The 25,286-nt window shown below is 40.4% G+C and overlaps 1 protein-coding gene across 1 annotated transcript in view; it reads right to left on the reverse strand.

Moving 5' to 3' along the window:
• Window positions 1–4,763: 4,763 nt before the first annotated feature.
• LOC133747209 (zinc finger protein 717-like) overlaps window positions 4,764–25,286 on the reverse strand; it is a 51,285-nt gene continuing 30,762 nt past the window's right edge. Inside the window, exons 5-7 of the mRNA XM_062175474.1 lie at window positions 16,021–16,147; window positions 15,683–15,775; window positions 4,764–13,613 (exon numbers count right to left, since the gene is read on the reverse strand). Of these exons, the coding sequence (XP_062031458.1) occupies window positions 12,061–13,613; window positions 15,683–15,775; window positions 16,021–16,144 (1,770 nt within the window). The 5' untranslated portion in view covers window positions 16,145–16,147 and the 3' untranslated portion in view covers window positions 4,764–12,060. The remainder of the gene's footprint in view (window positions 13,614–15,682; window positions 15,776–16,020; window positions 16,148–25,286) is intronic.

Consider the following 25,286-nt stretch of genomic DNA (forward strand, 5'->3'; position numbering starts at 1 on the left):
AGGCCTAAGCAGGTCAGCCCTGAACAGCCAATTCACCGAGAAAAGAGTTGATGCAACTAGACAGCTTTATTTAAGCCAGCATTCTTGGAGTAAGAGCAGACCTCTTTGATCCCAAACGCTCTCTATCCCAAGAATGCTGGCTTCTTCAAGAAACCTGTTTCCCTTCACTGACTCATTACTGGTGAATGGCCTGTCTAGTGGTGAGCAGCCTGGACCTACTTTGACCCCTAAAAAACACTCTGGCACTCAGATGTGAAGTGTGCACATCCCAAGCATTCACTTAACTGCTAGGCTGAATGCCCACTCCTCTTGTTAGTATGTCTTGGATAGCTTTTATTGTTTTCCCTTTGTACTATCATACCACCTGAAATATTTTTTCAATTACAGTATAAATATATCTGCTGCCCTTACCTGAGGAAGAGAGGGTTCATTTGATTCAAACAGTGAGAATAACAACAGAAAAAGCTTCTTGGAGGATGTGGGACTTCAGTGAATCATGTGGGAAGTGAAGCCTTTGGTTTGGGAAGCGGGTGTAGGCAGCTGAGGCACCTCAACTTGAACTGACCTAACTGCACTTACTGAAGTAAGCTGAGGGATGACTGGTGGTCCCTGGAATTACGTATAGCATAACGCAGAAAAATTAACATAGGGATTTGTTCATACTTAGGGATAAAAAATACATCTCTCTACTACTATCACAACAAAATCACTTAAAACACAAATAAATGTACAGGATTCGCTGACATATGAGTGCTGCAATTATCATTTTCAAGAAATCATCATTTTACATTTTGTGAGTCCAGAAAATCTTCACCATTAAAACAATAGTATGAATAAAATCCCGAATAGCCTGCATGAGTCCCCAGATGCCCCCACACACGAGGCGATCTCGGGGATTAGAGCAGCGGTTTCTCCCCAGCCCCTCCCCATCTGACACAGGAACCCCTCAACAACAAGCTCTCCAGGTTCCTCACTGCATCTACACTTCTCAAGTCTGGGCACTCGGGCTGCTCCTGTCCGCTGTCCTCTCAGAACTGCACCACGTGTGAGCCCGGTGATGGAGCGGCTGAGTAAACGGCTGAGCCACCTGGGCCGCACAGGTTCCTGGAGCCTTGAGCTGAAATCAGTTCTCAGTCGGGGCAAGCGTGGACCCTTGAGCGGACCTCTGTGTTCTCCTTTCCAACTGTTGAAGGACTCGGGAGCGGACCCCGAATCAGCACCCTGCTGTGCACCCAAGGTGAGCACAGCAACAGCCAGGCCCTCCAGCCCTGCACCCCGCCTGTGGGAAGCCAAGGAGCATCTGGGACTGGCTTTTGAGCGAGCTCATTCCAGTGCCCGCAGAGCTGCTGACTGCGCCTGGCTCCAGGGAGCAGCTGCCGGCCTGGGATGGACCCGGAGCTCCACCTGGACGCCCAGCGGGTGGCAACGGCTCACTTAATCCATAAGAGGCCTGTCAACGAAGGGCGGGTCTTCTGGGGCCGCAGCCAATCCCAGCAGAGAGAGAAACTCGGGCACTGTGACACTCGCAGGGGGAGGTGCCGTGTGCCAGGCCCAGGAGTGCATGAGCAGGGTGGGAGGCGTGGCCCGGATTGGTGCACATGCGTCTCACTTCTGCATGGCTTTACCTGTGATGCCACAGCGCCAGCACTGGAAATACCATTAATTTGCATTGAAATGCCGTGGGGGCTGGCGCTGTGGCACAGTGGGTTAACGCCCTGGCTTGAAGCACCCTCATCCCATATGGGTGCCGATTTGAGACCCGGTTGCTCCACTTCCCATCTGTGGCCTGGGAAGGAAGTAGAAGTTGGCCCAAGACCTTGAGCCCCTGCACCCACATGGGAGACCCAGAGGAAGCTCCTGGCCCCTGGCTTCAGATTGGCACAGCTCCAGACATTGTAGCCATTTGGAAAGCCAACCATCAGATGGAAGACCTGTCTCTCTATGCCTCTCCTCTCTCTGTTAACTCTTTCAAATAAATAAATCTTAAAAACAAAAAAAGAGAAATGCTGTGAAATCTCAAATAATGAGAATGATGTCAAACATATGGGAATTTCAAGGGTGAGAGTGTGAAGGTAGAAGGTTGTTATCCTTGTCCTGATATGGCTATAACTATGGTTTTAACTACCATTTTTCTATTGCTTGCTGGAATTTCTATGTAATTATTTCATTAATATGTCTTTTTCAAAAAAAGATTTATTTATTTGAAAGGCAGAGTTACAGAGAGGCAGAAGCACAGAGAGAGAGAGAGAGAGAGAGAGAGAGAGAGAGAGTTCCCCCATCTGCTGGTTCACTCCCCAAATGGCCACAGTGGGCAGAGCTGTGCTGATCCAAAGCCAGGGGCCAGGAGCCTCCTCTAAGCACTCACACCCAGGTGAAGGGGTCCAAGCACTTGGGCCATATTCTACTCTTTGCCCAGGCCATCAGCAGAGATCTGGATCAGAAGTAGAACAGCAGGGACTCAAAACAGTGACCATGCAGAATACCAGAACTGCAGGTGTTGACTTTACTAAGCCACAGCACTGGCCCCATTAATATGTCTTAACGATGATTTTTCCTCTCAGACTTTTCTCTATTGTTTCAGTTAACTGCATGCCTTTTCTTTACATTCAAATTCTCTCAGCTGTCAAAGTTTATTCATCTTAATTCTGTTGTTCCTATTTCCCTCCCTTTTATTCTGTCCCTAGGCTAATTGAGGTCATGATTCTCCATTCCTTCTGTGTGGTGTCACAGTAGCCTTTAAGTGTTCTTTTTCTCTTCTGATTTCTAAAGAAAGAAATTATGCATTCCCCCAGTTTAGATATTTCAATAATTCATTCTAAAACAAAGGTTAAATGTTCTTAATTTGACAAGAATTTTTGGGGCCAGCGCTGTGGCATAGTGGGTAGAGCCACCACCTGCAGTGCTGGCATCTCATATGGATGCTGGTTGGAGTCACGGCTGATCCACTTCCTTTCCAGATCTCTGCTATAGCCTGGGAAAGCAGTAGAAGATGCCCCAAGTCCTGGGCCCCTGCACCCATGTGGGAGACCTGGAAGAAGCTCCTGGCTCATGGCTTTGGGTCAGCGCAACTCTGGCCATTGCAGCCAACTGGGGAGTGAACCAGTGGATGGAAGACCCCTCTCTCTTCTCTGCCTCTCTCTGTGTAACTCTGCTTTCAAATAAATAAATATGTCTTTAAAAAAGATTTTTTTCTAATTTTAGATTTGTTCTACTTCATTGCCACTTCAGGATGTGTGTAAGTGCATATCCAGTTTTTCTCTTTTGGATTTTTGGGATTTTGTATTAGCTCTGCTGTCTATTCATTTTCTTGTGTATTGGTGATATCTTCTCCTTAGTTGTATTAAGAGAGAGAGCAATAGCCCTCATGTCTTTTTAGGCAAGTAAGACATATTAAAAACAGAGCATTCAGTATACATTCATAGTATTTTGACTTGTTCAATTGATTTTCCTGACCTCCCTTGGATATTCTTGGTCTCTGCTGTACAACTTTCTATACTCATTAATTCTTTGATACTCCCAAACCTGGAAAATGAATGATTCAGCACCTGTGTTCCTGTATTTGCTGGGACTCAGGGTAAGTAAGAAGCAAAGTGGAGGTGTTCAGGAATCTGAAGTTACATGCGACATAGCAAAGCAAATCATTTCTTATACAAAGTGACTGGGAAATCCAGAATCTTTTGCACACTATATTGGACCCTGTATTACCATGAACTATTAAGTAAGATTTTAATGTATTTATTTTCTGTGTGTGTGTTTGTATTTCCAAATAAACTCTGCTGGGCTACTTAACATTAGTATGTATTGCAAAATTCTTTCATCAGTTTTTACTTTTAAAAAGTTTCTGTTTCAGTTTTATGGGAGAAGGTATAAGTTTTCTGCTATGTAAATGAAAATTCATTCATTAATTAAAGTTAAAAATATTTGTTGGGGCCGGCGCCGCGGCTCACTAGGCTAATCCTCTGCCTTGCGGTGCCGGCACACCGGGTTCTAGTCCCGGTCGGGGCACCGATCCTGTCCCGGTTGCCCCTCTTCCAGGCCAGCTCTCTGCTGTGGCTAGGGAGTGCAGTGGAGGATGGCCCAAGTCCTTGGGTCCTGCACCCCATGGGAGACCAGGAGAAGCACCTGGCTCCTGCCATCGGAACAGCGCGGTGCACCGGCCGCAGCGCGCTACCGCGGCGGCCATTGGAGGGTGAACCAATGGCAAAAGGAAGACCTTTCTCTCTGTCTCTCTCTCTCACTGTCCACTCTGCCTGTCAAAAATAAAAAAATAAAAATAAAAATAAAATAAAAATATTTGTTGGAAATTGGTGGAATACTATTAATTCTCATGTGATTTACATGAAACTAAATACACATTCTCCATTTTGTTTTGCTTAAAATTTCTGCATGTGTGGGCTTCTTTTTTCCTTATTGCCACAAATCCCTTTGTGTATTGGGATGGAAAATGGGTTTTACACTGGACAAAACATGTTATTTTGGCAAAGAAGTACTTAGCTTTCCTGCTTCAAGTATTCAAATATTACATTAGAAATCAGTGTAATTGTTTACCATACAAATGTCCTTCATACAATTTTGTAATATTCTGGGATGGGAGAGGGAGCAGGAAATAGGAGGGTTATGGGTGGGAGGGAAATTATGGGGGGGGGGGGAAGCCACTGTAATCCAAAGGCTGTACTTTGGAAATTTATATTTATTAAATAAAAGTTCAACAATTTTGTAATCTTCATCTTCCTTTTCATTTATTCCTTTGTAAAAAAGATTTATTTTACTTGAAAGTCAGAGTTACACACAGAGAGAAGGAGAGAGAGAGCCATCTTCCAACTGCTGGTTCACTCCCCATTTGGCCACAGTGGCTGTGTGCCTATCCAAAGCCAGGAGCCAGCAGCTTCTTTTTGGTCTCCTACACAGGTGCAGGAGCCCAAGGGCCCAGGCCATCTTCTACTGCTGGATAGTAATTTGAGTAGCCAGGAATTGAACTGGCACCCATGTGGGATGTCAGCACTGCAAGCCACAGCTTTACTTGCTACGCCCCAGCATAGGCCCCTTTATTCTTATGACTATTGCTATGCTATTGGAATTTATAATTGATAACGCTGAACAATTGAAACTGTCTTATTTACAATCTATAGGACTGGATATGGCAGTTTTACTTGAAGTAAGGTATGTAGCCTGCTTATTGTATGATTTTTGGAAAAGCATGTATTTATATATAACAGCAGATCTGTTAATCATTTAAAAGTGAATTAGGATTACTTAGATGTAAAGAATGCAATACATGCTAATGAGTTACGAGTCATAGACATTTAGAATTGGAAGGATTTTAGAACCTTTTCAAAACTGCAGATTTTATGAAAAACTAGTAATTTTTTTCATTTGACAGGCAGTTATAGACAGTGAGAGAGACAGAAAGGTCTTCCTGCCATTGGTTCACTCCCCAAATGGCCGCCACAGTTGGAGTTGCACCCATCGGAAGCCGGGAGTCAGGTGCTTTCTCCTGGCCTCCCATGCAGGTGCAGGGCCCAAGCAGTTGGGCCATCCTCCACTGCCTTCCTGGGCCATAGCAGTGAGCTGGACAGAAAGAGGGCAACCAGGACTAGAACCCAGTGCCCATATGGGATACCAGCACCACAGGTGGAGAATTAACCAAGTGAGCCACGGTGTTGGCCCCCGATAAATTTATTCTTAACAAAATATCAAAATATCTTATTCAGTATAAAGTTAGTAGTGAAAAAGAGACTACCTTGTTGAACACAGAAATTTGAGATTATATTTCTCGGTATTAATTTGCATCTTAAGGCTTATTGCCTAGTTTATTTCAATATTTCAATCTAATATTACTAACAATGTCTTGTACTTAGTGGTTTACTGTGTGCAAGACAATATTCTTTTGATTTTTTAAAAGATTTATTTATTTATTTGGAAGTCAGAGTTACACAGATAATGAACAAGAGGAAGAGAGAGAGAGAGGGGGGGGTCCTCCATGTGCTGGTTCACTCCCCAGATGGCCTAAAAGGTCAGAGATATGCCAATCTGAAGCCTGGAGCCAGGACCTCTTCCGGGTCTCCCATGCAGATTCAGGGGCCCAAGGACTTGGGCCAACTTCTACTGCTCTCCCAGGCTATAGCAGTGAGCTGGATGGAAAGTGGAGCAGCCGGAACTTGAACCAGCCTCCATATGGGATGCCCACACTGCATACAGTGGCTTTACTGGCGACACCACAGTGCTGGCCTCAAGACAACGCTCTAAAATGATGTATTAATTTGTCCCAAATATTGAAAAGTGGCATGGTACACATTTGAATGTGTTGTTTTGTACTAGTTGTAGAAAGAGTTTAAAACATATTTATATTTAAAAATGTAAGCTTTGATCTAAAGCTTTACTTTCCCTTAAGGTGCCTGTTTGGAAACAGTGATCATTGAAGTCGATCTTGAGTACAACTGATCTTACCCAAACCTCCTTTATCACATGAGGATGCTCAATGCCAAGGCCCAGAGAAGCAAAGTGAATTGATCAAGGTCACATAGGTAAGTTGTAGCAGGGATAATTCTGTATTAGAATTAGGTATCCTGATACATAGGCTACTGTTCTGTGAATTTAGTACTCCTTCTGGAGTTAAAGATTATAAGTTGTGGAAAATTAAGTTTGGAAATTTAGTGGTTGCTGTGTTGTTATCGTGAGAAATTTCTGTGTATACTTATGAGTTGCTTAAATGTTATTCAATATATTTTTCTAGTATGTTTGCTATTTGAAATGTATAATAGCTTCATCTATTTGCCAAAAGAATTTTTTAAAGATTTATTTATATTATTTGAAAGTCAGAATTACAGAGAGAAGGAGAGGCAGAGAGAGTGGTCTTCTATTCACTGGTTCACTCCACAGTTGGCCTCCATGGCTGGAGCTGTGCCAACCAGAAGCCAGGAGTCAGGAGCCTCTTCCTGGTCTCCTATGCAGGTGCAGGGGCCCAAGGACTTGGACCATTTTATAGTGCTTTCCCAGGCCATAGCAGAGAGTTGGATAGGAAGTGGAGCAGTCAGGTCTTGAACTGATGCCCCTATGGAATACCAGCACTGCAGCTGGCAGCCTCACCCACTATGCCACAGTACCAGCCCTTGCCAAAAGAATTTATAGAAGCTATTACATATATACACTTAACAATTATTTAGTTACTTGACATGAACTATCCCTGCATGTTTGAAAATCTTGAGTGGTATCATTTGGGTTTTAAGAATGCTATACTTTAGGTCTCTTAATATTTTTAATGATGATGTTTTAAAGGCCCTTTCTGTTTTATGAAAAATGATAAGGATTTTGTTTTTCAATGGCCATAGTATTACCACTTAAAGCAATAGATTAAATAACACTTTTAAACAAAGTCATTTAATACTGAATTCTAGTACATTGGTATACTTTAAAGTGAGAAACCGGATCTCTTTTAGATATTCTAAATAAGAAATAATCAAAATTGAAGAAATCTACAGGTTTTAATCACTTGTTTTAAATATTGGCCATAATGGTCCAATTTAGAGTTTTAATTTAATTAGCTTTTAAAAGATTCAATATGGTTTATAGAAACAAATCAAAGAACATAATTATATACTCAACCTCCCTCCCTTCTTTTTCCTTCTTTGTCATTTTTTTAGCTTATGAAATGACATTTTAAGTATACATTACATTAAAAAGGGTTGTTGAATCAAGGGACTAGTTTAACAGGCAAAAAGCAAAATGATCCTAATTTAGAGGGACTACAATGGCTCTAAACAATATTTGAATATCAAATCTAAACAATATTTGAAGAAATTGGTAAAATAAATATTTTTAATTTCTCCTACTAAAATGCTCAGAGTCTTTCATTATTTATCAAATATTAGTGCAAAAATATGGATTTAAATGATCCCAAAAAGTGATCAATTTTTGTGTAATAAAGTCCAATTTTTGTCAAGGCTTTTTGACAGTCTCACAGAAAACTTATGTTTGTGAATGGGAAGAATAATATCAAAATGTCCATACTACCAAAAGCAATTTACAGATTCAATGCAATCCCAATCAACATACCAACGATATTCTTCTCAGAGCTAGAAAAAATGATGCTAAAATTCATATAGAAACATGAGAGATGCTTAACATCTAAAGCAATATTATAAAACAAAAAAAGCTGGAGACATCATACCATATTTTAAGACATATTACAGGGGTCAGCACTATGACAAAGCAGGTAAAGTCACCGTCTGCAGTGCCACCATCTCATGTGGATGCCAGTATGTTTTCTAGCTGCTCCACTTCTTATACCCCTCTCTGTTATAGCCTGAGAAAAAAGTAGAAAATGGCCAAAGTCTTTGGGCCCCTGAACCTGCATAGAGACCTGGAAGAAGCTCCTAACACTTGGATTCAGATCAACACAGCTCCGGCCATTGTGGCCATTTGGGGAGTAAACCAGTGGGTGGAAGACCTCTCTCTCTCTGCCTCTACCTCTCTGTAACTCTGCCTTTCAAATAAATAAATAAACTGTAAAAAACAAAAAGAAGAAGTGTTAGCACTGACATAATAACAGACACATAGTTCAATGGAAAAGAATAGGTAGCACAGAAATAAACCCAAATTTCTACCGGCAACTCATATTTAACAAAGGAACTAAAATGAACTGGAGAAAGAAGAATCTCTTTCACAAGTGGTGCAGAGGAACCTGATTACCCATATGTAGAAGCCTGAAAATAGACTCCAACATCTCTTACACTATGTGAAAGTGAACTCACAGTGAACTAAAAATCTAATCATAAGACCAAAACCTAAGTAAACATAGGGAAACTCTAAATATTGTCAACAGACAATAGTTTTGGGTAAGATTCCAATAGCAATAGTAACAAAAATAAAAACAGACATTTGAGTATATCAAACTAAGATACTTCTACAAAACAAAGTAAACATCAGAGTGTAGATACAATGAACAGAATGGCAGGAAAAATTAAAACTCTGAATGTTTACAGATTTCCAGAACTTATATATATATATATAGGAAAAACTGCAAAAACTACAGTGAAGAAACAGGCAAGGATCTGAATAGTCATTTCTCAGAAGAAATGTAAATGGCCAAAACATGTGACTATGCCCAATGTCACTGGCCATTATGTAAATATAAATCAGAACACAATATCAGTCTCCAACATCTGTGGGAGAATACAACGCTCAGGTTTTTGTGTGTGCAGCAAGTGGGTTTAGAGGACCCTGTTCACCTCTGGGGAGCAGAGTCTACAGGGAGATAAAGAAACCTTACTGCTTTCCTAATGGGCTTATTAAGTTCTCAACCAGTGCCTGTTAGTCTTGCCACAAACTTTCTAGTCTCACTACTTTCCTTCTTCTTCCTCTTCTCTGTGACTTGTTAAATAGTATACATTTTATATACTATGGATACTTTTGATTTATTTTATTCCTTCGGTCTCTTATGAAGTTCCCCCACAAAATCACAGCCCTCAAAATATTCATTCATTTATGCAGTCTGCAGATTTCATGAGCTACTGAATTCCAAGTAGTATGTTAAAGGCAAGATCTAGGCCTAACAGAAAAGTGGTCTGAATTCTGTGCCTAGAAGAGGATTTGGGACATAGTAGAACTTCAGGGAAGTGCTATGAGAATGACATGCACTCAGTAAATGAGGAATCTAAAGCATACACTGCGTTTAAGCAACACAGCAGCTGCTACTGACCATGGGTAGAGCAATTGAGAGCAATAATGGGAACAAAAATAAGACATCAATAAGTTGAATAATAACAGAGAGAAAACAAAATGAGATAGATGCCAACATTACTGACCTATTTTTGAGGAATTAAATTGATAGAGAGGCTGACATTGTGGCTAAGTGGGGTAAGCTGCAATCTGTGAGGCCAGCATATCATGTGAGTTTCACTTTGAGTTTAGGATTCTCCACTTCCAATTTAGCTCACTGCTAAAGCACCTGGGAAACCAGCAGAAGATGGACGAAGGACTTGGGTCCCTGCCACTCACGTGGGAGACTTGGATGAAGCTCTTGACTTCAGCATGCCCCAGGCTCAACTATTGAAACTCTCTGGGGTGTGAGCCAGCAGATGAAAGCTATCTCTGTCTATCCCTCTCTCTCTCTAAATCCACCTTTCAAATAGACAAATATTTAATAAACAAAATAACTGATTTCAAAATACACAAAAACATGAACAATATTATATCATCTTTATGCCAAAATGATAAAAAATAACAAATGCTAGAGAGCATATGGGAAAAGAAAACCTTCATATATGGTCGGTGAAAACACAAATTAGTACAGTTGTTATGGAGAACAGCATGGTCACTCCTTAAAAAAGATAAAAATTTGGGCCAGCGCTGTGGTGCAGTGGGTTAAAGCCCTGGCCTGAAGGGCCAGCATCCCATTTGGGTGCCAGTTCTAGTTCCAGCTGCTCTTCTTCCAATCCAGCTCTCTGCTATGTCCTGGGATAGCAGAAGAAGATGGCCCAAGTCCTTGGGCCCATGCACCCATGTGGGAGACCCGGAGGAAGCTCCTGTCTCCAGGCTTCAGAATGGAACAGCTCCGGCCTTTGTAGTCATCTGTAGAGTGAACCAGCTAATGGAGGACCTCTCTGTGTCTCTACCTCTATCTGTAACTCTTTCAAATAAATAACAAAACTTTTCTATGCATGCATATTTTCTCATTTGTGAGTCTATTCATGGGAATTGAGGACTGATTTATAGCAGAAATACTTTTTCCAAAGTCATTGCATGGAATTTTGTTCCTTATGAATCCTCTGAAGTCTGCTGATCTCTAATTTCTGGCTAGAGGTTTTATCATATTTACAGCATGCAAAGAATATTACCTTTTGTGAATTCTATATCTATACAAGCCTGAAATAAAGAAAAGGTTTTTACACAATCATTATACTCCTAAGAAACCACCTGTGTCAATTCTCTGATGTACCATTGACTTCTGACAATATTTTCACACTAATAATATTTATAAGCTTTCTCACTTACATGAGTCTGTTAGATAGGATGTGATTTCCAGCAAAAGGTTTTGTCACAATACTTACATGAATTTTGGGGAAAAGCTCTTCCACCTTCATTATATTGTTAAGGTCTCTCCCTTGTTCAAACTCCATGATGGATTATGAGGCATTACTTATGTGAAATGGCTTTCTCACATGTATTTCATTCATTAGATATATATGTTGTGCATTCTAAGGAGAGATTTGGGCAGAGCTTTCCAACACTCATTACATCCATTATGTTTCTCTCCCATGTGAATTCCCTGTTGTCTTATGAGGTATGGCTTGTAATTAAAGGGATTTTACTTTCAAAGGGGTTTTTCCCTATATGAATTTGATGATGTACAATGAGGGCTGAATTATGGTAAAAGGCTCTGAGTCATTACATTCATAAAATTTCTCCCCATGAGAATTCTTTTGTTTGATGAGGTCTGATTTGCACCACAAAGGCTTATTCACATTTATTACATTCATGCATTTCTCCCCTTGGTGAATTCTCTAATATTTCATGAGATATAACTTGTACAAAAAGGTCATATAGAAAATTCCCTGTGTGAATTCTCTGATATCTTATGAGTTATGAATTATAGCAAAAAGGCTTTCCACCTTCCTTACATCCATAAAACCTTCCTAAATTGAGCAACACAGATATAGGAAAACTAAACACACCCGCAACCAGATGGAAATGATATCAGTAATAAAGACCCTCGCCACAAAGAAAATTCCAGGACTGGATGGCTTCACTGCTGAATTCTGACAGACATTTAAAGAAGAACTAACTGCAATTCTTCTCAAGTTATTCAAAACAATTGAGAGAGAGGTGATTCTCCCAAATTCTTTCTATGAAGCCAGCATCACCTTCATTCCTAAACCTGAAAAAACTACAACAGAGAAAGTAATTATAGACCAATTTCCCTGGTGAACATACATGCAAAGATCTGCAACAAAATTCTGGCCAACTGAATCTAACAATGCATCAGAAAGATCATCCACCCAGACCAAGTGGGATTTATCCTTGGTATGCAAGGATGGGACCAAAGGCTTTTCCACAGTCATTTCATTTATAAGCTTTCTCCATGGTGTGACTTCTCTGATGCGTTCTGAGGTTTGACTTCTGGCCAAAGATTTTCCCACAGTCACTGCATTCATAAGGTTTCTCCCCTGTGTGACTTCTCTGATGATTTGTGAGTGCTGATTTCTGGCTAAAGGCATTTCCACAGTCATTGCATTCATAAGGTTTCTCCCCTGTGTGAATTCTCTGATGATTTATGAGGTTTGACTTCTGGCCAAAGGTTTTCCCACAGTCACTGCATTCATAAGGTTTCTCTCCTGTGTGAATTCTCTGATGATTTACGAGGTATGACTTCTGGCCAAAAGCTTTTCCACAATGATTACATTCATAAGGCTTATCCCCTGTGTGACTTCTCTGATGCTTTCTGAGGTTTGACTTCTGGCCAAAGGCCTTTCCACAGTCATTGCATTCATAAGGCTTATCCCCTCTGTGACTTCTCTGATGCTTTCTGAGGTTTGACTTCTGGCCAAAGGCTTTTCCACAGTCATTGCACTCATAAGGCCTCTCCCCTGTGTGACTTCTCTGATGAATTATGAGGATTGACTTCCGGCCAAAGGCTTTTCCACAGTCATTGCATTCATAAGGCTTCTCCCCTGTGTGACTTCTCTGATGAATTATGAGGATTGACTTCTGGCCAAAGGCTTTTCCACAGTCATTGCATTCATAAGGTTTCTCCCCTGTGTGAATTCTCTGATGATTTATGAGGTGTGACTTATGGCCAAAGAACTTCCCACAGTCATTACATTTATAAGATTTCAACCCTGTGTGAATTCTCTGATGTCTAATGACACCTGACTTCTGGTGAGTGGTTTCTCCACAATCATTACACACATGAGGGTTTTCCACTATATGAGTGCTGTGATGGAGGGGATGGCAGAATTTATTAGTGAATGACTTCCCACAAGTTTTACATGCATAGGATTCCTTCTCTATATTTGGTCTATGATTCATTCTAACATATGATTGGTAAATGACAGGTTCCACAGGCCCAATATACTTATAAACATTCTCTCTTTTGGGACTTTGTTGATGTATACTGAGGTTAGACTTTTTATGGAAATCTTGTAGTATTTCAGTTGTCTTGCCAATAGTAGCAGTTGGCTTATTGCAGGTTTCTACCATAAAAAGCTTCTCAGATCCATAGAATATATTCTTCCTTTTGAAGACTTTCCCTTGTCCAATTTGTTCAAGTGCCTGCTCCATGGTCTGAATTTTGTGCTGTTCATTAAGAGGCTCACAGAACTGGAGAGTGTTCCCAGGTGCCTTAGTAGCATCAAATTTCTCTCCAGCTTGTAGCTGATCAGGCCCACAATGGGGATACACATTCTGACATACACTGCATTCTTCAGATTTTATTCCTGAATAGTTTCTCTTTTTGATACTCAGTTTTGGAATATGGCTTATACTTAAATTAAGTGTTTTTCTGAATTCAACTCTCTTGGGAGTTAATGTGTTATTATTTTTCATAACATTCTGATTCAGATTTTTCTCCAGACTTTTCTGGTTGGTCTTAATCAGTTCATCCAGTTTCATGGCAACTGAAGTGAGAAAAAAAAATGTCACTAAATCAAATATAATTGCTTCTCCTAGCATACTCATGTAAAAGGAATGAAGTTACTTGTATTTAAGAGGGATAAGATGTTAGGAAAAGTTCTGCATTGGTGCCTCCTCACATAGGGCACCAAAAAGTTAGGAAAAGAGTTGTAGAATAGAGGAGACAGTGTATCAATTTACAGCCAGACGGAATTTATTCAGAGAAAATTAATCCACAGAGGTGGGTGACTAACTGGCTGTGTGTACAAGATGGAGCAGGTGGCAGAAGGCCCCAACTCCCAGGGGCTAGACCTTTATAAGGAGGGCTAAGGCTGGGCATGGGGGTAGGGGCCAGCAGTGGAGGGGAATTCCAGGAACTGGGTGGGGGGCCTTGGGAACCTGGAAAATAATGCAGGGTGGGGTATGAAGGCAATAGGCTGTGAGACCCAACTGAGTTTCAAGGGCAAGGAATACATTCCAAAGTTTATATCCTTTGAGCAATGAGGGAGAATGGCTCAGGCTCATATGCTCATTCCATCATAAAATTTTAACAAAATGATTAGAAGATACATATTTATGAATATACAGGTTTTCTCCATAATACATTAATATATTAAATTGTATCCATAGATTTTCCAATGTTCATCCATGATCCTGTTTACTACCAGAATTTTTTTCAAGTATGATTGAGTGGTTTTTGTGGTAAGATCTCTTAAGTCACTGCTTGAGATGCCTGTATCTCAAAACAGTGCCAGTTTAAGCCGAGGCTACTCTGCTTCCAATACAGCTCTGGGATAATATATACTGGGAAGCAGCAGATAATGGTTCATGTGCTTGGGACCCTGTGATAGAGATGAGTAGGTGAAATTCCAGGCTTCTGGCTTCAGATTAGTCATAACTGTTGCTAGTATTTGGGGAGTTAAATAGAAAATATATTTCTCACTGTTTCTCCCTCTTTCTACTTTCACAAAAATGAATAAGACTTCACAGAATGGACTAATATTTAATAAATATATTCATCTGTAATCTAGAAACCAATTTTTCCCTGTCCATTTTTTAATGTATTTTTATTTATTTATTTATTTGTCAGAGTTAGACAGAGACAGAGACAAAGATCTTCCTTCCATTGGCTCACCCCTCAAATGGCAAATACGGTTGGAACTATGCCAATCCAAAGCCAGGAGCCAGTTGCTTCCTCCTTATCTCCTTTGTAGGTGCAGGGGCCCAAGCATTTGGGCCATCCTCCACTGCCCTCCTGGGCCACAGCAGAAAGCTGGACTGGAAGAGGAGCAACTGGGACTAGAACCCAGGGCCCATATGGGATGCCGGCACTGCAGGGGGAGGATTAACCAAGTGAGCCACAGTGCAAGCCCCTTTTTCAATTTTAGAAAAATTGTGGGTTTTATACTTCTGTGATATTTCAACCATAAATATGGGAGTTTTACTAGATCATTTCCTTGAAGGTAAAGAGTGAAATGTGTCTATACTCTAAGAAGGATCACATTCATGGGACAAGATTTGAATATGTGGTTGTCTCATGTTCTGTCTTCCCAGGGAAACAGCATTTGTGAAATTTTTCTAATGAAATTCTCTGTTTTATCTGCACTCTTACAGTTTCCCCATATTTCTAAGGAAACCTGACATCCTCAGCTTCTTTGAACTGCAACAGTTACAGAAAGTCCCAATATACCACCTTGGCTATACATTCCCACCAGTTTAAATAATTTGTTTCTGCAATCCAGAGTCTGCTCAATTATTGAAAATTGATTTCTAACTCATTGTGCAGACGTCAGCCCTGGTTACCTCCTCTTGTTTCTTTCTATAAACACCCCTCTGTGATAATTTGAGTTTCTGGAGGTTTTTCATCAGTTGTTGATTTTCACATAAAACTTCATTTCCTTTGCCTTTACCAGAGATACTGATCTCCATAGATACTGTAGAATGTCTGTGTCTGAATCACAAGACCAGCTGTCTTCAGGAGTAAGACTTGGGAAAAAATCATGGAAAGAACACCAGTCAATATCTGCTGCACTGCTTCTACTTTGGCCTCCCTGCCCGTTATGTGCAGACTGACCTGGAAGGCTCTGATGTAGGCATTCTTCCCCCATCCAGGGCTCTGCTCCTTGCTCCAACTTGAAGATCAAGTCAGGTTTGGTCATGCAGTGCCCTATTAATGGAAACAATGTAGACTTTGTGAAATCACTATCTTGGGTTAATTAAAGAAGTACAGCTTGGTCCAGAAGCTATGCAACAAATGTTCCAATTTGAAATCCTTCCCAGGTGGTAGATATTCAGATTCTTCATGGACTCAAATTCTATACCTGTCCCTCATTAAACTTTATGAATAGTGCTCACTTCTTTGTCAAATAGCGAGAAAATGTTACCATTGGGCATGTGAAGTGTGACACTTACCCAGGGAGAACAGGCTGCTGTAGGTCTCCAGCATCACATCCCTGTACAGGATTTTCTGAGCTTGGTTCATGTTCTGCCATTCCTCCCAGGTAAAGTACACAGCCAGGTCTTCAAATGCTATCATCACCTGTGATAAAACACTCCTGGTCAACATGTCAACTCTGTCACATAACAATCAATGGCAGTTGTATATCTTCTACATGGGTATGGAGGAAGAAGAAGCAAGAATGCCATTTCATTTTAGATTGGTTGAGCATTTGGACAGCCTCACAGAAGCATTCAGCAGGGGATCAAACCTATGGTATAAAGGCTGTGAAAAATGCCCAAGCTGGAGGGAAACAGGAATTTCTGTTCACAAAGGCCAGACTATGTCAAGGGTATTTGCACAGTAGGCTGAAAGGGGGACAAAAGTCACTCTGGAATGAGCAATGTTCAGAAGAATGTAGAAGTATTCAGGGAAAAAGACAAGAAACCATCAGGGAAGTTATGAAGGGATTGAACAGTGAAGAATTTCCAGGAAAATACTATACACAGTCAATGCAATTATGGCAGAGAAAAAAATATTTTAAAAGAGACAGTAGGACTTTAACTTAGTGTTTATGATGCCAGCTCAGATATTCTCTCTACATCAAATTTCCAAAGTTGGATTTCAGTGCCAGCTCTGGTTTCCAGCTCCCGGCTAATGCAGAACAGGGGAAGCAATGGTGATGCCAACCAAGAAGGAGGCCTAGATTCCATTCCTGACTCTTGGCTTCAGTTGGCCCCATCCTTGCTTGATATGATTATTTAGGCAGTGAAGAAGTACATGGGAGCTCTCTAGCTTTCTCTCACACCATCAACTTCTTTCTCTACCAAGCTCATAAATATTTGAAAATAAGGGAGGAGATTCAAGAAAGAATAGAAAGCAGCTTTGGCTTTTTCTATAATTATTCTACTCATAAACATTTAAAGAACTGAAATAACATTATAACAAATTAAAGTAAAAGCAGTGGAGTTATTTACCCAAGGACAGAACCTGAGAAATTCTGCAGTATAATCTGCATTTGTGACTGAGGGGAATACAGAGAGATTTGTTTGAGAACCTGCAGTAGGCACCAGCATTGTGGTGCAGCAGGTAAGTCTCCACCTGCAATTCAGGCATCCCATGTGAACAAACAATTTGAGTCCTTGGTGCTCCACTTCCAATTGAGTTCCCTGCTAAAGTGCCTGAAAGAGCAGTGAAAGATGGCCTGAGTATTTGGGCCACTTCCATGGTTATGGGAGACCCAGATAGAGTTCCAGACTCCTGGCTTTGGCCTGGCCAACCATTGTGTCCATTTGTTGAATGAACCAGTAGATGGAAGATATCTCTTTCTCACTACCCATATCTCCCTATCTCTATTACTCTGCCTTTCAAATAAGTTAATAAATAAATCTTGGGGCTGGCACTGTGGCACAGTAGGTTAATGCTCTGGCTTAAAAAACCGGCATCCCATATGAGCACCGTTTTGAGACCCAGCTGCTCTACTTCTGATCCAGCTCTCTGCTATGACCTGGGAAAGCAGTAGAAGAAGGCCCAAATCCTTGGGCCCTTGAACCCATGTGGGAGACCCAGAAGAAGCTCCTGGCTCCTGGCTTTAGATCAGTGCAGCCCAGCCATTGCAACCAATTGGAGAGTGAACTGTTGAATGAAAGATCTCTCTTCTCCCTCTTTCTCTCTGCCTCTCCTCTCTCTGTGTAACTCTGATTTTCAAATAAATAAAAAATAAATCTTTTAAAAAAATCTTAAAACATAAAAGAACCTACAGTAGATTATTTTCCCGACATCGTCCTAGCTCAGGATCAAGTTCATCTCCTCAAACTATTAAGGACTGCATTGCTCTAACAATTAAAAATAAATGCAACTGATTTGTGTTTTAGCCCTAGGTAACTCTTTCCCTTGCAGAATGTTAAGTGTTTACTTCCAGGGTGGCACTAAAACACTGCCCACTACATCATCTGTATAACACTAAAGACTCTATTGGACATCATGACCCCAAAATTTAGAATATTGTCCTTGAAGCTTCAACTGAAATCATATAACAAATATATATTTTGCTATGGCAACAGAAAGGTGAGCGACAAAACTGCCTTATCTTGGATAACTGCAATGCTTCATAGCCATGACATATTCACCATTCATCTTGTTTTTATATATTCCCTGAGAATAAAATTCATCTTCCTTTATCCATTTCCATTAATAAATTATTATTAATCTAAAAAGAAAACTGACAGCAAGTTGGGGAATAAAAAAACCACTTACAGGGGCCAGTGTGATCGCCCAGTGGGTTAAAGCCCCAGCCCGCAGAGCCAGCATCCCATGTGAGTGCCAGTTTGAGTCCCAGCTTCTCTACTTCAGATACAGCTCCTGCTAATATGACTTGGAAAGTACTGGAGGATGACTCAAGTGCATGGACCCCTGCAACTATGTGGGAAACACAGAAGAATCTCCTGCCTCTTGGGTTTAGATTGTCTCAGCTCTGACCATTGTGGCCTTTTGGGGAATGAACCAGCAGATAAAAGATTCTCTCTGTCTCTCTCTTGCTCTCTTTCTCTATCACTCTCTGTGACTCTGTCTTTCAAATGTATAAAATAAATATGTTTTAAAAAGCACACAATTTGCAGGTGATGTATTAATTTTCTTTGCTTTTTGAAATATCAGGAGGTGCCCTGAACCATACCTGGAAGAAAACGTGAATGCAAGGATTTAAAAGAAAATTTCTCATCTTTCCTTCTACATAGCACTGTAGAAAAAGGAATGGTAAAATGAATAAAGAATCTTGAATATATAAATAGAGAAAATGTCAACTTCACCATGGAGGAATAAATGTTTAAACATGGAAATATATAGGCAAGTGCCCCCACCTCTATTAAGTGGCAGAGATTAACCAGAAGTTATCATTGCTTTAATGAAAGCATTGCCAAAATTTTATTAAATGACAATGTAACAACAAAAAACAATAAAACTTAGTTATTGTTCAAATAAACTATGTTCAGTAAAATTTACACTAATGAAAGTTATTTTGGGGACTGGCACTGTGGCTTAAAAGGTAAAGCAGCTGCCTGTATCCCATATGGGTGCAAGTTCAAATCCCAGCTGTTCTACTTCAGTTCCAGTTCTCTGCTATGGCCTGTGTAAACAGTAAAAGTTGGCCCAAGTCCTTTGGCCTCTGCACCTGCTTGGGAAACCTGGAAGAAGCTCTTGGATCCTGGCTTTGGATTGGTGCAGCTCTGGCCATTGTGGCCAGTTGGAGAGTAAATCAGCAAATGGAAGACATCTCTCTCTCTGCAAACGGGATTGTCACAGAGTATCCAAACTTCCACATTTTTGCAAACTAGGTCTTGTATAAAGTTCTGTAACCTTGAAAGAGTAGTGCAAGGCAGGCTACACAATGCAGGAAAACAGAAATTTTACTAGAAGATGATATACCATGAAACCCCAAAATTGCAATTGCCACATAGTGTAAGTCAGCCTGCACACACCTCACGAGGATTTCTCAGGGAATGCAGGGACATTTCACTAGTAGCACTAATCTTACAGATAGGTAAATAGTGACAGAGGTGCAATAGACATTCACCCACACACATTTCATCCCAAATGGCCTGAACCCCCAGCTCCATCCCATTGCCGTCTTGGATGAGACAGACTTCCTACAGAATTTTTAGAACTGTACTCTGTACACCTGGAGACGCATTGGTCTTCTTTCAGTGCACCAATTTCTGACCAAAAAAATCCTTAAAATCTCAACCTTATTCACCTTTTCTCCAGTCTTCTTTCAGTGCAGCATTTTCTGACAAAAAATTCCTTAAAATTTCAACTTTCTAAAATATGTTAATAAAAATTCACCCTTTCTCCAGCTCCAGAACTGAGGCTGTGCCACTGGTGTCTCTTCCTCGACCAGCCAAGATCTACAGGGTGCACCTGAATACCTGACTTAACACCTCAGATCTATGGCTGTCACCTATGCCACCAAGAGACAGACACCTGTCCTGCTCTCCAAGGTTCCTTTCACCCTCACACTAACACCCACAGACACAGAAACCAACCACACAGCTCTTGAGCATATGAGGAAAGCCCCAGGGGTCAGGAATTCTGTGAAGATGGTGGGAGTGGTTGGAATGGCACATGCTGAGAAGGAGGCCAGAGGAGATTTCCCATGGTCCTGACCTGCTGACATCATGGGCAGATGACGCTAGATTCCCAGATACCAATGCATGCCTGCATTAGGAAGAAATGAAGATGATCCATATATCAGCTGGAAAATCAGCCTCCTGGGACACAGAGGGGATATATCAGAACTTTCCTGACCACATGAGATACCCACATAATTATCCAATTCCTCAGTAATTCTTGGTTTGACATATTTACATCTGAAAGAAACATAGTATAAGTGGAGAAATTCAAATATGGAAAGAATTCTTGGCAATTGTCATTAAATTTATTGTTATTTTTAAATCTCATAATTAAAATATGGTTCTAAAAACCTCACATATTTTTTATGACTTATTTTATCTATTTGAAAGACAGAGATACAGAGAGAGGTAGAGCAAGAGAGAGAGGTCTTCCACCTGCTAATTCACCCCCCAAATGGCTGCAACAACCAGAGCTGAGCTATCCAAAGCCAGGAATGGAAACTTCTACTTGGTCTCCTGTGCAGCTGCAGGGGCCCATGGACATGAGCCATCTTCCACTGCTTTCCCAGGCCATACCAGAGAGCTGGTTCAGAAGTGGAGCAGCTGGGATTGGAATCAGGGCTGATATGGGATGCCAGCACTGCAGGCCAGGGCTTTTACCTGCTGCACCAAAGCACCAGCCCCCTAAATATATACTTCTTACAGATACTCAGGAAAAGACTCCCAAGAATTTTTTTAACTTAAAATATTCGAAGAAACTAATGTTCCTCAACAACCCATTTTTAATCTTTTAAAATGATGCTTGATCTTACCTACTAAAACATTTTTTCACCCATCAATGCATCATATTTTGCAGTGAGGAAAATTATTTGAATCTATTCAGTGTATTAAAATGGCTGGAAATTGGGGTGAGTGCCTTCTAAAATGTTCATGAATAATTGAAATTGCACTACCTGGTAATTCTTTACCCAAAAGTTCTTGAAATTCATCTATGAATCACTCCATTTAGTTAAGTATTTAACAAAACTTTATTTTTTTGAGATCTGAACTTAATTTGTGGTTTCTCCCACAAATTAGGCCCAGAGACAGATAAAGGGATGCCATGGACTTCCTGCTTTTACTCCTTTTCCTGTATAAGTGAGAATGGACATGAAATTATGATTTGAGTGGTAGTGTCATTGGGCACTGACTTTTGGCCCACAGCTATTGGTCAGTTTTTACTAGATATAATGTCTGAATTGTGCTGTTCAAATTCCTGTATCATCTCTGAGCTGGTAATTACCTTTCAGTGACTTTATTCTGCAACTCGAGGGAGGTCAGTCTTCCTTATTTTTTATTTTTAAATATTTACAGGATTTCTTTATTTATCTGAGAGTAAGAGTTATAGATAGGGAGAAGCATTGACAGAGATGCCTTACACCCACTGGTTCACTCCCAACTGGCCACAATGGCCAGAGCTGGGCTTGACCTGCTATATCACAGCAGCAATCTCAGTAAAGCTTTTTAAAAATCTAAAGAAGGAAAATGTAAAATGCATAAATTATAGTTGTCTGCATGTATACATTTCTGAAAAGTACACAATTTGATCCTATTGAAAATCTAAAATTCATTTTTAAATTATATAATTGAAAAAGATAAAAAAGATGTTCTGTCTTATGTCTCTACAGCATAAGATATAAATCAACTTTCCCAGGTTCTATATGCATTTATTAACAAAGTTTCATAGATGTAATCAGTAGAGTGGCTCCAATAAGTCTTAACCAGGGGTGCAACTAAATTTAACAAGAGTACTCAATAGGAATTTTAGAAGAATTCCAAAATATGTATCAGAAGAAAAATAAGTACTTTACTTGGTACTATACTATTGTCTAAATTTCCAGTTGTCAGATGTACTAAAAAAAATCCCAGAAGTGGCAAAGTTAGTCCAACATGATGCGTAATAAAATAAAGTTTTTAAGTTACAACTTGGCTAGAGAAAATGAGAATTTGCAGATCCCAGATTAAAATAACCAAGAAGGCCCAATAAAAGAAAACTCAATGTCTTCCTATACTAACATTTACTACCTCATATTTATTTAACAGAAAGGTGATTATTCAAGCTATACCCCATTAGGTAGCCCAATTATACCTGCTAAATCCAGTAAAAAATAGCACCTCATGATAGATTACTAAAATCATATTGCTATATGCCATCCACCATGTCCACTGTACCTTATAGCTAATGTTAACACATCTGATGCATCTCAATAGATAAATGCTGTGTCTTAACCAAGTATGGCAAATGTGTTTTGTTCAAAGTTTTTCCAAAAGCCCCTCAGTCTCAGTTTGCCTTCACCTTGAAAAGACACTTCTGAGGTATACAAATCAGTCCAGCTTCTTTGGGCCTCCCTCCAATGAAAGGGGCTAAAATCCATCAAAATAAACTCTAGGCACTGTCCTTGTGTTCTCAGTGACTTTTTCACTCTAGGGGTTCACAAACCTAAATTCTCTAGATCACCTGTGATGTCCATTAGTTGTCAAAGACTATGATGCAAGTAATTTCCCCTCTTGGAACCTTGTTATTAACTGTGCTGTATGAGAAATGAAGTCTCCTACACAACTTGTGCTTACGATTCTCCAAACTATGTTGTCTGCTAGGACTTTGGCCATGAATATAGGACAGTAAAACCTGAGCATGGTTACTGAGGTGTCCTTAATTAAGGATAGACTGTGGCCAGCACTGTGGTGCAGTGGTGTAATCCTTTACCTGCAGTGCCAGCACCCAATATGTGCACCAGTTCTAGTCCCCATTTCTCCTCTTCCCATGCAGCTCTCTGCAATAGCCTGGGAAAGCAGTAGAAAATGGTCCAAGTGCTTCGGTCCCTGCAAAAATGTGGGAGACCTGGAAGCTCCTAGCTTGGATTGGCCCAACTCTAGCCATTGCAGTCATTAGGGGAGTAAACGAGCATATGGAAGACCTTTCTCTCTGTCTCTTTCTCTCACTATCTGTAACTACACCTGTCAAATAAATAAATAAAATCTGTGTGTATGTATGTGTGTGTATATATATATGTGTGTGTATATGTATATATGTCTATGTGTATATATATATATATATATATATATATATATAATGAACCAAAACGTGGCATTCTCCATTTGGCACAAGGGACAGGCTCCAATATCTACTGTCTATGTCAGTATGTCAGTATAATGCAGGAGGTTACCCCTCTACCAAACAAGAAAAGCTATTTAAGTTCAGCTGGACACCATTCTGCTGACTATTGACCTTATTTACTGTTAGTCTGGATGCTTTCATTGGTTGCAATCCAGAGACCCAATTTTCCCATAGATGTTAACATCAGCAAACATGAAAATTTGGTAAGAAAAGCTTAAGCTGAGAGTTATGATTAATAACTATTTTAACAAAATTTCTCAGAACCTATCTAGTCCAAACCTTGGACGATTGGAAGCTGTTGTACTTGGCCCACCCATAATCAAAATGGATTCCAAATTCTTTAACTGCAAGGAGAGTATCATAGACATTAATGCTCCAAACTGATCCAGTTCCCTGCTAATGTGTCTGGAAAAGCAGCACAGGATGACTCAAATATTGGGGCTCCTGTACCCATGTAAGAAACTGAAAGAAGCCCCTGGCTCCTGACATCAGTCTGGCCTAGCCACAGTCATTGCAGTCATTTGAAGAGGAAAATCAATCTCTCCCACTCTCTCTTTGTAGTGCTGCCTTTCAAATATATAAATACATCTTTAAAAAAGTAGATCACTTCAATCAATTTGCCATTGCTCAGTCATGATGACTTTTACTACCCGAAGTTCTTTTTCAAAAGATTTATTTATTCAAAAGGCAGAAAGAGGAGCTGGTGGTGTAGTGCAGTGGACAAAGCTGCTATATGTTACACTGGCAATCCTGTATGTGCACCAGTTCAAGTATCAGCTATTCCAATTCTGATCCAGCTCCCTGCCAATGGACTGAAAAAACAGTGGAAGATGGGCTAAGTGCCGGGCTGCTGCCACACACATTGGAGGAGAAGCTCCTGGCTTCAACCTGGCCACACTCTGGCTATTGAAGTCATCTCAAAAATGAATCAGGTGATGGAAGATTTCTGTCTCTCCCTCTCTCTGTAACTCTTTCAAATAAATAATTAAATATGTTAATATGATAAAAAAGGCAGAGACAAAGAAAGAGGGAAAGAGAAACATAGAGATCTCCCATCTGCTGGTTCACTTTCTACATGGCTACAACAACTATGCAAGACCAGGTTCTCAAGTCCCCATTTAGGTTACAGTTCTCCAAATTAGATGACAGGAATCAAAGAATTTGAGCCATCATCCATTGCTTCCTGGGGATATTAACATGAAACAGATTTGGAAGTGGAATACCCAAAACTCAGATTAGCACTGCAATATAGGATGTGGGCATCTGTTGTGATGGCTAATAAATTGGAAAACCTAGAGGAAAAAAATGAACAGATTCCTGGACATACACAATATACCAAAATTTAGTCATAAAGACACATAGAAAAGCTAAATAAATCACAAACCAAGACAGAAATTGGATGAGTAATAAAGACCCTCCCAACAAAGAAAAGTCCAGGATCAGACAGCCTCATTATTGAATTCTTCCAGACTTTTAAAGAAGAACTAATTCCATTTCTTCTCAAACTATTCAAAACAATTGAAAGAGAGACAATCCTCTCAAACTCCTTCTATTAAGCCTGCATCACCTTGATTCTTAAACTAGAAAAAGACACAGTGGAAAAAGAAAACTATAGAAAAATATCCCTGATGAGGGCCGGTGCCATGGCACACTGGGTTGATCCTCCACCTGCAGATCTGGCATCCCATGTGGGTGCTGGTTCTGGTCCCAGTTGCTCCTCTTCCAGTCCAGCTCTCTGCTCTGGCCTGAGAGGGCAGTGGAGGATGGCCCAAGTGCCTGGGCTCCTACACCTGCATGAGAGACCAGGAAGAGGCATCTGGCTCCTGACTTCAGGTCAGAACAGATCCGGCCATTGCGGCCATTTGGTGAGTGAGGCAGTGAAGAGAGGATCTTTCTCCCTGTTTCTTTTTCACTTTCTGTAACTCTACCTGTAAGTAGAGTTAAAAAATTTTAAAAA

Source organism: Lepus europaeus, chromosome 18 (assembly GCF_033115175.1).
Source record: "Lepus europaeus isolate LE1 chromosome 18, mLepTim1.pri, whole genome shotgun sequence".
In the NCBI taxonomy this organism is placed as follows: Eukaryota; Metazoa; Chordata; class Mammalia; order Lagomorpha; family Leporidae; genus Lepus; species Lepus europaeus.